General features: G+C 35.5%; 1 protein-coding gene across 2 annotated transcripts in view; it reads left to right on the forward strand.

Moving 5' to 3' along the window:
• The window catches only part of dock11 (dedicator of cytokinesis 11), a 147,471-nt gene that overhangs the window by 111,581 nt on the left and 22,714 nt on the right, over positions 1 to 13,176 (forward strand). For both annotated transcript variants that reach the window (XM_041779093.1, XM_041779094.1), the window contains 5 exons: positions 187 to 369; positions 1,257 to 1,370; positions 3,232 to 3,447; positions 8,589 to 8,646; positions 12,974 to 13,080. In XM_041779093.1, the coding sequence (XP_041635027.1) occupies positions 187 to 369; positions 1,257 to 1,370; positions 3,232 to 3,447; positions 8,589 to 8,646; positions 12,974 to 13,080 (678 nt within the window). The remainder of the gene's footprint in view (positions 1 to 186; positions 370 to 1,256; positions 1,371 to 3,231; positions 3,448 to 8,588; positions 8,647 to 12,973; positions 13,081 to 13,176) is intronic.

Consider the following 13,176-nt stretch of genomic DNA (forward strand, 5'->3'; position numbering starts at 1 on the left):
TGGTAATAAAAAACAGTGTGCAAAGTCACATTAGAAATTGGTAATGTTTAGAAGAAAGAAATCTATGCTACAGTCCCAATGTTCTTAAGCCTAACTGGTTCTCCTCCATGATTACTCTCACTATTTTCCTGATCAAATCTTAATCCAGAACCTGCATCCTAAGGCACTAACGCTCTGTCCCATCAGTTCCCGTCAGTGCTGTTCAAAGGCCGGGTGACACTGTGCGAGGCTCTGTGCTGCGAGGTGCTCAAGTGCTGCGTCTCCAAGCTGGGATCTCTGAGGGCCGAGGCGTCGGCGCTGCTCTACCTGCTGATGAGAAACAACTACGAGTACACCAAGAGGAAGACCTTCCTACGCACACATCTGCAGGTACTGTGATACAAGCTTCTGTTTGTGGAGAGGGAGACCCAGACGAGATTTGTTTTCCCTTTACAACACTAAACTCTGGTCATGCACGTTAAAAAAGACTCTACTGCCAGTTTTAAACACAGAATCTTTTGTTTCCTCAATACTCATTATCCTGATGTTCAACTTTTACCTTTGGCTTTTTGCCCACAAACACTCCTTTGGCTGCTTCACTTGCTTTTAAAAGGCTGAAGAAGAATGTAAAGAGGATGTTTAGACCATTTAAAAATACCAGAGGACTTAAGAGGACTTAGATTCAGGCTCTACTGTATTCAAAGGCTTTCCAGCTCTCACACGACTCACTTGACTTAAAAAGCCCAGTTTATAGCTCTGTGTTGAATCTATGCTGTAGCTAGTGACCTATGCTTACCCAAGCAATACTTGAGAGTAAGTTTGTCTGTGTTGTTCTGCACAGCACTGTTCCTTAGTCCTGTTGCCACATTTCCTGCAAATTTGAAACCAAACCTGTTCTTTTGGATTCTTGCTGATACATGCTGAGCAGAAGATGATTTTACCACAGTTCTTTGAAAGAAGACAAGTCTGGAAGCCGGAAAGTCTGATTTTTTTTTTTTTTAATGCCAGCAAGTAGAACTGACTTGTTGTATCTCTGTCTGCAAATACTGCACATGCTACCAAGTAGACCAATCACAGGGCTTACAGTCTAAGTTGATTCTGCATGCAGTTAAATGTTTAAGAGGTTCACTTCGGCCATACATGCTGATGGCTCTGGTTAGCGTCGACTCAGAAGTATGAACCAGGCTTTAGTCATCAAGATGTGGTCTTTTTTTCTTTTTCTGTGTTTTTTCCCATCAAAACTCTATTTCTCATTCTTCTTCCTTCAATCTGTCCAGATCATTATCGCTGTGAGCCAGCTGATCTCTGACGTTGCACTGACCGGCAGCTCACGCTTCCAGGAGTCTCTCTCCATCATCAACAACTTCGCAAACAGTGACAAAGCAATGAAGGTATCAAACAAGTCCTGAAGATCTTGTTCTGATTTCAATATTGTTTAAACGAGAAATATACTTAAATATGATCAAGTCAATAAAATGACTGATTGAAAGGGAAATGTTCCAACTCTTCTACACTCTCTTTAGGCCGAAAAGAGACTTTTATTTCTGATGCATCCTTGGTTTGATATAAACGCCTTCATTTTAGCTGATCAGATTTGTTTAATCTGTAAATACGTCAGTATAAAGTGATGATAAGTGATGGCATAACAGTTTTTTTTTCATTTTTTGTCATAAAAAATGAGAAAACAGCTAATTTTCCCCTCTTTTTTCCCTTTCTTTTTGTCAAAAATTTTTAAAAAATGAGAAAACAGCTAATTTTCCCCCCTTTTTTTCCTTTTTTTTGGTCAAAAATTTTTTAAAAATGAGAAAGCAGCTAATTTTTTCAAAAATGAAAAGAAAGGGAATAACAAGAGTTTCTTCCGATTTTTGAGTCTGGTATCAACCAGGAAATGGATCTGCAAGAAAATTTACTGACTGTGACGTAGCAGTTGCCTTACACAGATTTGTTCCGGTTTTAAAAAGTAGTGTTTTCACGCTCCCAAAGCGCCTGTTCCATGTGGATGAAAAAACGATATTTAAAAACTTTTGTGGACACACCTAAGCTCATCTCCATGTGGACGCCCCTTAAAAAGGCCATAGGTGTAAGTGAGAGAGTGCCCCGTTGGTTTTCTCTCTGTGTCAGCCCTGCGATTGACTGGAGACCAGTCCAGGGCGTACCCCGCCTCTAGCCCAGTATCCATACAAAATAAGCAGTGCAGAAAATAGATGGATGGATGTGAAGGGTCTAATACTTTACTGACCAAATTTATTTTTTTGCAGAAACTGTAGTTTTAATTACTGTATAAAAAAATATCCATTACTTTTTGACAAAAACACAAAGATTTTGATATCAGAAAGTTTTAAATTTATAAGAAACTACATGCAGATTGAAGAAAAAAAATTTATCAGGAAAAAAATCTTAATTTTCATTCTTTTTTTTTTCTATAAACTTGAAAATTTCAGGTTTAAAAATACAGAACTGATGACATTGGGAAGTTAAAACATTGATAAGAAACCAAACTGAAAACAGTGGTTGGATAGCCAAAGTTTACAGAAACGTCTCTTTTAAATCTAATTGCTAATTAAAATGAGATGATTCTGTATAATTTGATCAGACTCTCAATTGCAAGGAAAATGTCTTCATGTGGTATGATTTTTCTTCCACTGAATGTGTGTTGTTGTTTGTTTTTTAATCACAAAAGTTTGACTTTTTTCTTATAAATTTATGACTTTATGTCTTTTTGCTTTTTTGCTTTTTTTCTTGAATATTAACAGATCCTCATTTTTTTATAGTGGCCCAAAGAACTCAATTGTAAAGTACTGCATTTTACACTGAGAAAACGAACATGTTGGTGTACTTTTACATTACCAAAAACTGAACAGCTGATCCAATGAAAACATGAGCTTTTTAACGTGTTTCCCCGTGATGCTCTTCTCCCTTTCATCCAAAATTTTGACATAAAGGTGATAGTTCCTGTCCTCTCACAGCAACATGCCAACGGGCCAGCTGAAACAGAGACAGAGCAGATGCCTCTCAGAGCTTATTTTTTCTTTCTTCCTTTTTTGATGCCACAGAAGAGAAAGGAAATATGGGATATTTCTTTTAGTAACAGATTACTTATGTGGGAAAAAAATGGATCAAACCAAAGCGTTACAGCACTCATTATGACAAAAAATGATCAGAGTATTCAAACGGATCACTTTGTAACAAGTTAGCCCCTAAGCTGTTGGTGTGATTACAGGTCTGTATGTTTGTTTGTTAAAAACTTTGCAGTCGACAGCGTTCCCCTCTGAAGTGAAGGGTCTGACCAAACGTATCCGCACGGTGCTGATGGCCACAGCTCAGATGAGGGAGCACGAGAAGGATCCGGAGATGCTGCTGGACCTCCAGTACAGCCTGGCCCGGTCCTATGCCAGCACTCCAGAGCTGAGGCGGACCTGGCTGGACAGCATGGCCCGAGCACACCTGAAGAACGGAGATCTCTCTGAGGTACCCAGAAAGACACTGAAGAGTCTGACTTTGTATCTTATTACCTCCACTAGGAGGTTATGTGATCGGCAGGGTTTGTTAGTTTGTTTGTTAGCAACATAACTCAAAAAGTTATGGCATGAGGCATGAGGGAGAACTGATTAGATTTTGGGATTGATCCGGATCACCATCTGGATCCAGGAATTTCTTAAAGGATTCTTTACTATTGGGAGATAGGGCTAATGGTGGAGGTCTGCGCTCTCCGAGTGCTTTTCTAGTTGTGAGTCATTATTTTGACTTTCTGCTGATTTTTTTCTTTGTAATGTGCACCAACAGGACAGGTCAAAGCTGGTTTAAACAGATATCCAAGCTAACTTTCACACAATCATACCCCTTTCTCAATCTGTGAATATAATGAGTCAGAGAGTGATCGTTAATGGCTTCAGAGAGTTTAATGCCGCAGCATGTTCATTGGCAACACCAAGAGCAAACACCTTTGTTTGAAATAAACTTCAATCTATCCACTCCTCTGTGCCAGCTCTGGTGTTAGTTAGAAGTGTCATGCCAGTGGTTGAGGATTATGAATTATATCTGCTCTGATAGAGTTTGTAATTCACGAAAGACCACAAGGTTTCAAAGAAGTATTAATCGATAATGATCCCTTAATGATCCCTTAAGAAAAAAACAAATAACTTAATGCCTGAATGACTTAAATTCTCAAACAAAATGTTATTTGTATAGCTGCACTGCAGCTGTCGACTCCTAGCCACAGCTAAAATCTTCTGAAAAATTTAACCACAATACACCACAGTAATGTCCGGGAGTACATATCTTATCAGTTCACAGTGTTTTAAAATGCAAAATATAAAATTGTAAAGCTGGAAATTCACTGTCAACAACTGGAAGTGATAACACCTTTAAAGTTAAAGTTCATACTATGATAACTGAAGCGAAGGAACATCATGCAGTACTTAAATACTAAATCTGGTCGTAGTAGTGTGGGGCCTTATACACCAACCATTCTGAGGACGAAAGCTGTTCTTAAAACCACTTACTGAGTTTTTAAGACGGTTCTGACTAATGTTTTCTAAGATGGTCTGGATGCATAACTCAGGTCTCAGCTGTTCCTTTTTAATTTAATGTAATTTAATTATTTATTTGATTAGGACAGTGCACATCAATCAACATTATCGCAAAACACTTCAATGTAAATATGCCGGAATTAGCACAATAGCTAAATTTCATCCGTTGTCCTAAGACAGGTGATTACAGAAAGAGCAAAAAACAGATTAAAATAGCATGATTCACAAGACAGTACACAGATAACACACAGTTTTAACAAACAAGATGGACACAATTTGTACACAACAGATAACTCACAAAAGAAAGCTATCTAAAAGTAAGAGGCATAAAGCCCTCAGCAGCAAGCAGTGGAAGAGGAGACGTACAGTCGCTAGAAAAACTATGTGAACCCTTTGAGATTTCTTGGATTTCTGCATAAATTGGTCATCAAATGTGTTCTGATCTTCATCAAAGTCACAACAATAGACAAACACAGTCTGCTTAAACTAATACCGTGCAAAAAATGATATGTTTTTATGTTTTTATTGAACAAAACATGTAAAAATTCACAGTGCAGGGTGGAAAAGTATGTGAACCCCTAGGCTAATGACTTCTCCAAGAGCTAATTGGAGCCAGGAGTCAGCCAACCTGGAGTCCAATCAATGTGATGAGATTGGATGTGTTGGTTAAAGCTGCCCTGCCCTATAAAAAATACACACCAGTTTTGAGTTTGCTCTTCTCAAGAAGCATTGCCTGATGTGAATCATGCCTGGCACAAAAGAGCTCTCAGAAGACCTACAATCAAGAATTGTTAACTTGCATGAAGCTGGAAAGGGTTACAAAAGTATCTCTAAAAGCCTTGATGTTCATGTGTCCACGGTAAGACAGACTGTCTACAAATGGAGAAGATTCAGCACTGTTGCTACTCTCCCTAGGCGTGGTCGTCCTGTAAAGATGACTGCAAGAGCACAGCGCAGAATGCACAGTGAGGTGAAGAAGAATCCTAGAGTGTCAGCTAAAGACTTACAGAAGTTTCTGGCACATGCTAACATTTGTGTTGACAAATCTACAATAAGTAAAACATTAAACAAGAATGGAGTTCATGGGAGGACACCACAGAGGAAGCCACTGCTGTCCAAAAAACACGTTGCTGCACATTTGAAGTTTACAAAAGAACACCTGGATGTTCCACAGCACTACTGGCAAAATATTCTGTCCATAGATGAAACCAAAATTGAGTTGTTTGGAAGGAACACACCACGCTATGTGTGGAGAAAAAAAAGGCACAGCACACCAACATCAAAACCTCATCCCAACTGTGAAATATGGTGGAGGGGCCATCATGGTTTGGGGCTGCTTCGCTGCCTCAGGGCCTGGACGGATTGCTGTCATTGATGGAAAAATGAATTCCCAATTTTATCGAGACATTTTACAGGAAAACTTAAGACCATCTGTCCGCCAACTGAAGCTCAACAGAGAATGGGTTATGCAACAGGACAACGACCCAAAGCATAGAAGTAAATCAACAACAGAATGGCTTCAACAGAAGAAAATACGCCTTCTGGAGTGGCCCAGTCAGAGTCTTGACCTCAACTCGATTGAGATACTGTGGCATGACCTCAAGAGAGCGATGCACACCAGACATCCGAATAATACTGCTGAACTGAAACAGTTTTGTAAAGAGGAATGGTCCAAAATTCCTCCTGACCGTTGTACAGGTCTGATCTGCAACTACAGGAAACGTTTGGTAAAGTTATTGCTGCCAAAGGAGGGTCAACCAGTCATTAGCCTAGGAGTTCACATACTTTTTCCACCCTGCACTGTGAATATTTACATGTTTAGCTCAATTAAAAACATGAAAACATATCATTTTTTGTACGGTATTAGTTTAAGCAGACTGTGTTTGTCTATTGCAGTGACTTTGATGAAGATCAGAACATGTTGGCATGTTTTTTATAACTCTGTAGCCCTATGCAATAAAGACTTTTTATCTACAGTCCTTCTGAGTGCCTCAGACCTCTTAAAAACTTTAAGTTGGATCCCCATATTGAAGAGCACCAGAGATACACTACATTTTTTCAAGCTTTTCTTTAAACTTTTCAAAACCCATGCAACCATTTTTTGACGAAGATCAGAACACATTTGATGACCAATTTATGCAGAAATCCAAGAAATCTCAAAGGGTTCGCATACTCTTTCTAGCGACTACATTATGAATGATAACATGGTTGGTTTGTTTTCAGCCAATGTTTAAGTTTCCTTTTAAATATTAAATAGTTGTCACTGTCTCTGATATGTGCTGGTAATCTGTTCCATGAATGTGCGCCTCTAATAGACGCCACCTTCTGGCTAAACTCTGTTCTACGCCTCGGTATATTGCAGTCTCCTCTTATTTGCATTCTGGTATTCATTCTGTTGTCGTTTTTCTGAATAAAATCATTTAATGGTAGGGGAGCAAGCCCATTTAAAACTTTAAAAACAAGACAAACGTCAGAGTATGTTTGCTAAGAGTCAAAGTTTAAAATATTATACTTACTAATGATATTACAGTAATGGAAATGAAACGGTTTCCTGTCGAGAATTTTGACTGTCTTCTTGAAGAGAGATATGATGGGTTTTATTTTACTTGCTGTTGTATGTGACCAGATTGTATTGCAGTACTTTATATGAGAGAAAATCATTGCGTCCGTATAAGCTTTAGCTGACCGTGTAGTGAAAAAGGTCTTATATGACGGTAATTTGCCAGATTTTTGCAGATCAAAGATAAAATGGGATTAAACCTCTGGTCAGGGTTAAGGCAAGGGTTAGGCTACCAAAAGTTCAAGTCCAAAACCTGACCCTCGAAACCTGATTACAAAACATGTAAGTAACATGTAAGTAAAAAATCTGCTTACAGGACAAAACGCTTGCCTACTCTAATGCAGCCAGTGTGCTAAGGCTAAAGCAAATGAAGCTACGTTAGCTACATAACTAACATAACTAAAGCTAGAGCGAACAAAGCTATGCTAGCAATGTAGGTAATGTCGCTAACAGCTGCTTCTAAAGCTCACAAAGCTATGTAAGCTGCATGAACTATGTAGGTTATGTAGCTATGTAGCTAAATCTTAAGCTAACAACATTTAAAATAACAAATGTTTGACTGATATAACTAAAGAAAAAGCAGACAGAGCACATTAGCTACGTAGATAATGGAGCCATTTTAGCTACGTAGCTATTCTTTTTCTGTATTGTACAGCTTGGTTCATACATTTAAATGCATTTACTGTCAATATCTAAGAAGTATATTTAAAATTGTCTGTTGATAGTGTTGATTTTTGTAAATTGATTTTGTTTACAAACATTTATTTTCTCTCTATATATTTTTATTTGTAATTGTGATGGTTTTTTAGACTTCTGCTCTTTGGTTTTTGTAATGCTGCTGCTCTAAGTGCCTTAAATTGAACTGAGCAGAACCAAACTGAACAATATTGGTACTGATTTTTGTTACCCATACCTAGTAATGAATCCCATGTAGGTTTCTCTTAGAAAGTTTCTTAACAACAAATTTGAGAAGAATCATATTGGTGAATGAGGCCCATTTGGTTATTGCATGTCCTATTCCAGACTAAAATGATAACTATGAAACATTTTTGATATTTGTTATTCAGTTGTGGGCTGTAAACAAACGTTTTCACACCACAGAAGACTGGCCTAAAACCTTGCCTAGAAATATCTGAAGTGTTACCAGCCATTCATTTTTCTTAGGATTCTCCTAAAAACTAACCGTTAGGAAAAAGCTGATGAATGAGGCTCTTTCTTTGTTAAAACGCCTGCATTCATGCTGTATGAACAACAAATAATTGCAGCAATTAAAATGATTAACTCTTAACTTAAGCTGAATTATTATTTCATGGTAGGCATGCAACCAGTTTGTCCGTGGGTGTGTTTCTTGGTGATTAGATCTAATAAATCACTCATATAAAAAAGGGCTGCTTTATGGACTTGCTGACAAACATCTTGCTCCCTCTAGCCAAAGTCTAATTTCAGTTGTGTATAAGGCTGTGTGATTTGACACTCAGTTCTGCTATAAAATGCTCACCAAATCTTTGTTTCCTCCACAGGCGGCCATGTGCTACGTTCATGTGGCGGCGCTTGTTGCAGAATACCTTCACAGAAAAAGTAAGGCCGCAAAACACAGACACAAAAACACAAACACATGAATGCATACACAGAGATAATCCCTTTTAACCAGCTTTGTGGTTAATAGTTAACTAAGGCAGGAAGAACTTCAAAATGTCAAACCACCACCACAGTTAAGTAGTAAATTCACATTACAGAGTATCGTGTTCCTCGTGGAAGATTTGACTGCACTCGTGATGAAAGCCCTGCCAGTTTGTTCCTGTTCTATTGTTAGATCCAGGACGTAAACACTGCGCAGAGACATCAAACATGAAAACAAGGCATCACTTTGTTATTCACAGCTCCGTCATATTTATCTAATGCAAAACCTGCCATCAAATAATCCCTTAAACAAATATGAGCTGGTGTTTATCAGAGTCATGACAACGGACAAAGATAATGTGAGGCGCTGAGTCTCTGCTGTAACTTTAGCTTTGGGATTTGTAAAATAATCAGTAACAACTGAGCATGCAGGGGGATTTAATGTCTCTTTTAAATGCTTCTGTTCAGAAATCATTTCAAAAATGTCTCAGTGTTAACATTTTTTTTTTTTTCTTTCTTTTGAATCGCCCAGATTCAAAGACATCTGTACGCTCAACACTGATTAGATAACTTCCAGAGTAGTGCCTCTTTTCTTTTTTTCATACTTATTTTTAGCTTATTTATGCCTTTATTGCAGAGATGTAGGGAAGTGGATGTAGGAAGAAACAGGAGTATGGGGTGGGGAATAACGTAGGGCACAGGTGTCAAACTCAAGGCCCGGAGGCTAAATCCGGCTTGTGAACAGTCAAATCCGGCCCACAAGATGATCTGATATTTCTGTTCTAACTGTTACCATCAGCCTGAGGTCTGCAGATTTCCTCAAGTATAAAAATGTGAATTTATCCGTGATGATTTAAGATATCCTTGTTAAGTCATAAAATCTGAAAAAGTAAGGAGCAAAAATATTTATATAGGAAGTCAGGAATATGGGAAAATAAATTAATTTGTGTTTTAATTTCATATTTTCAATTTAGCATCTCACAATTAGGACTCAGACTTAGAATTTTGACTTTTAATTTCATACTTTGAGCATTTCAACTCATAATTTTGACTTCTCATATAATATTTTGAGCTGTAAGATTCATAATTCTAATCTTTAAGTGATATTTTGACCTTTTTAACCAATTATTTTGTATTTTACCACATATTTTCAACTCCAAACTTTGACTTGATAATCCCATAGTTTGACCTTTTAGACCCACAATTTAAAATTTTGAATCATATTTTGACTTTTAATTTCAGGATTACAATTTTATTTCATATTTTGACCTTTTAAACTCATGATTTTGAATTCTTTCTAATATATTAGCCATTAAAAAACAATTCTTTCAGCTTTTCAGCTTTGTTTTGGGCTTTTTGAACTAATAAATGACTTTTCTCAGATTGTGAGCCTTTAAACCTATCTTTTTAACTTTTTAAATGTCAAATTCATTTATCATCAGTGCTAAGTTTTTTGGTGACTACTGTTGATAAACCCCTTTAAACCATGGATCATTATACAGGGTTGGTATAGGCGGTTACATTATTCCCCCCTGAAATTTGTTCTTCTGAAGCTGCTACGAAAGGTAATTTATTCCATTACATTTATATTGTATAAAAAATTTTGAGCCTTCCAGTAAGCCTTGAAGTCCTTTAAACAGTTGAGAAGTGGCTGTAGAGACTGAAGGCTGTGGGATTTTAGGGGGGATTTACAGTATTTGAGTGTCAGCAGCAAAGCAGTGAAAAGATTTGTTATGTTTCCTCATAACAGCAATTAGAGAAGGAATAAAAGTGGAGCTAGTACTGAACCCCGCTTTTATTCTAAGAGGTATTATTTGGTCCCTTCTGTGGTTTTGTAGAAACATGCTAGATGCAAAATTATGTAAAATGTATGAGTTAAAGGTTTATTGTAAGTAAATAGTAATAAAATAGATTATTATATTCAGATGATTAAACACTAACTTAGACAAACCTACGTATAAATATTTACATAAATATGTTCCATTTTTACTAAATGCTACTGGTCAAAATATTACACACTGTACCTTTAAAACAGATCACAACAGCAATCAGAACAATAACACCTTTAGATTTGAAATTATTAGCTACTGGTCAAATAAAAGAAAAAACTGAGATCTAGAAGAGCAAAGGCATAATACTAATACAACTGGATATGCACCGTTTTTTTTAGTGTGATATCGTATCAGCAGATATTAGCTTGAAAAGTCAATTATCATGTTTTTGCAGGTCTGAAATCTTTTGCTCATGTTTACAGCAGATATATCGGCTTTAAATATCTGCCTTATGTTTGTACAATTAAGAGACCTGCGCCAGCTAAGGTCTTTTTCCTTGTTAATCTTCAGTCGTTAAACTTTAAAGTGTTTTCAGGACTGAAGTTTTAGGTCTAACTACATTTATAAATCATTATCAAAGCAGTATCAGCTAAAATTAATTTGTAAATATTGTCCAAAATCCAATATCATGCTTCCCTCATTATATTAAAGTAGTGATACAATCAGAATGAAGGCCTAGAAATAAGACAAAAAAATACTGTTGTATCAGAATGAAGTGGAAATGGTTTGAGTAGAGAATAAAATTATTATAAGGATAAAGTTATAATAGTACAAGAGTAGAATTGTTTTATTATAAGAACGTAGTCTTGTCAAAAATGTATTTTAGAAAAAAACATAATAGTAAAATATAATAAATATTCAATAATAATAGTTATTATTATTATTATTATTGTTATTGTTGTTGCTGTTATTATCATTATTATTCAGTACAATAGACGACAGTGAATAACATAAAATTAAACATAAATATATATATATATATACATATACATATATATATATGTATATATATATATATATGTATATAATTAAATTAGTTAAAATAAATTAAAAGTGTCTGTTACAATTTGGGAAGATAAAGTCATTAAATTTGAAAATAGAGTCAATATTTAAGCGTAGGAATGATTTTTATGAGAATAAAGTTTTAAGGTTTTTCTTTGTTGACCTGTATCTTTGTGTCATCTTTTACTGTTGTCTTTTGTTTGTTTGTTTTTACTTTTTAGAAAATACATGTATGGTATAAAATCTCAATAAATACTGCTGTTCCTGTTAATTACATTGAATGTTGTTAGTAATCATAGATTTAGAAAAAAAAAATAGATTTTTAGATATTATATATATATATATATATATATATATATATATATTATATATTGTATCAAATAAAATTGATAATCAATACTTTTTGTAATGATATTGATAAACCAAAGAGATTATTTGGGACACAGAATAATAAGTAAGACTTTTTTATATTTCCGATGTCATAAAAAGTATTTCTTGATTAAGAAAGTAAATTTTGTGAATTTTTGTAATTTGTATCTTATTGTGATACAGAGTTTATCAGTATTTAGTAAAATGTGTTGGTATAAAGATTAAGATTAACTATATGATTGATAGGAATGCAGCAGCTCAACAATAAACTATATTAGTTATTGGAAGAGTGGCATTAAATAGGTTTTAACCGCTCACCACTCGATTTTGAATATGTTATCTGATTAATTCAAAGTTATGTTTTTTCCTCTTTCATTATTTTATTATTTATTTATTTTGTATATGTCGCTCTGAAGTGGCACAATCATTTTGCATTTTTTACATGTTTAAATAAAGGTTTAATCAATCAATTAATCAAGTTCAGTAATAAGAATAAAGTTGTTAAGTGTCCATTAGAGTATAAAAAAAATAAAGTTAAAGAATAAAAAATGTTATTTATAAGGTCTAATATTAAGAGAATAAGGTTGTTTTAAGAGTGAAGCTGTGGTGTGGTGCTCTAGTTCGACTTTATACAATTTTCCAGCCTTCGTTCATTCCCTATCATAATAGGTTAAACACTTTCTCTTTTATTACAGTGTTAGGCTCTACTTGATGTGTATTTAGGTCACCTTCTGTGTTGTGTTTATTTTTCATGCCTGGATAAACTTTCCCTCTGGGGCAGTCAAGTACGTCTAAAGTACGAGCCAGCAGCTGATAACCTTCTTCAGACTTCACACTCTCCTCTTGAAATCTCCTTTTTTCCTTTCTAATGTCGACATAATACTCTAATGTAGTTTTATTACTTCAATATCAAAATGTCAAGAAATTAAGAATAAAAAATTTAAGGAAATAAACAAAATTAAATCAGATAGATGAGCTGTAAGTCACATATTAATTATTAAGCTCTACACTTAAAAAGCTTAATTTGACTGGACATATTTCCCTAGTTGTCTTGTTTTTTTACCATCTCTTTCCTATTCCAGAGTTGTTTCCCAGTGGCCTTGCTGCTTTTAAGAAAATCACGCTGAATATTGAAGAGGAAGCGGCCATGAAAGAGGACACCGGCATGCAGGATGTTTATTACACTGAGGTGTGGCCTCCTGCACATATGCTTGTTTGCATAAGACACTGTGAAGTAGCAGACATCAACAGTTAGCCAATCCAATGACCATGATTTGACCCCACG

The sequence above is a fragment of the Cheilinus undulatus genome, linkage group 22 (genome assembly GCF_018320785.1).
Source record: "Cheilinus undulatus linkage group 22, ASM1832078v1, whole genome shotgun sequence".
Taxonomy (NCBI): Eukaryota; Metazoa; Chordata; class Actinopteri; order Labriformes; family Labridae; genus Cheilinus; species Cheilinus undulatus.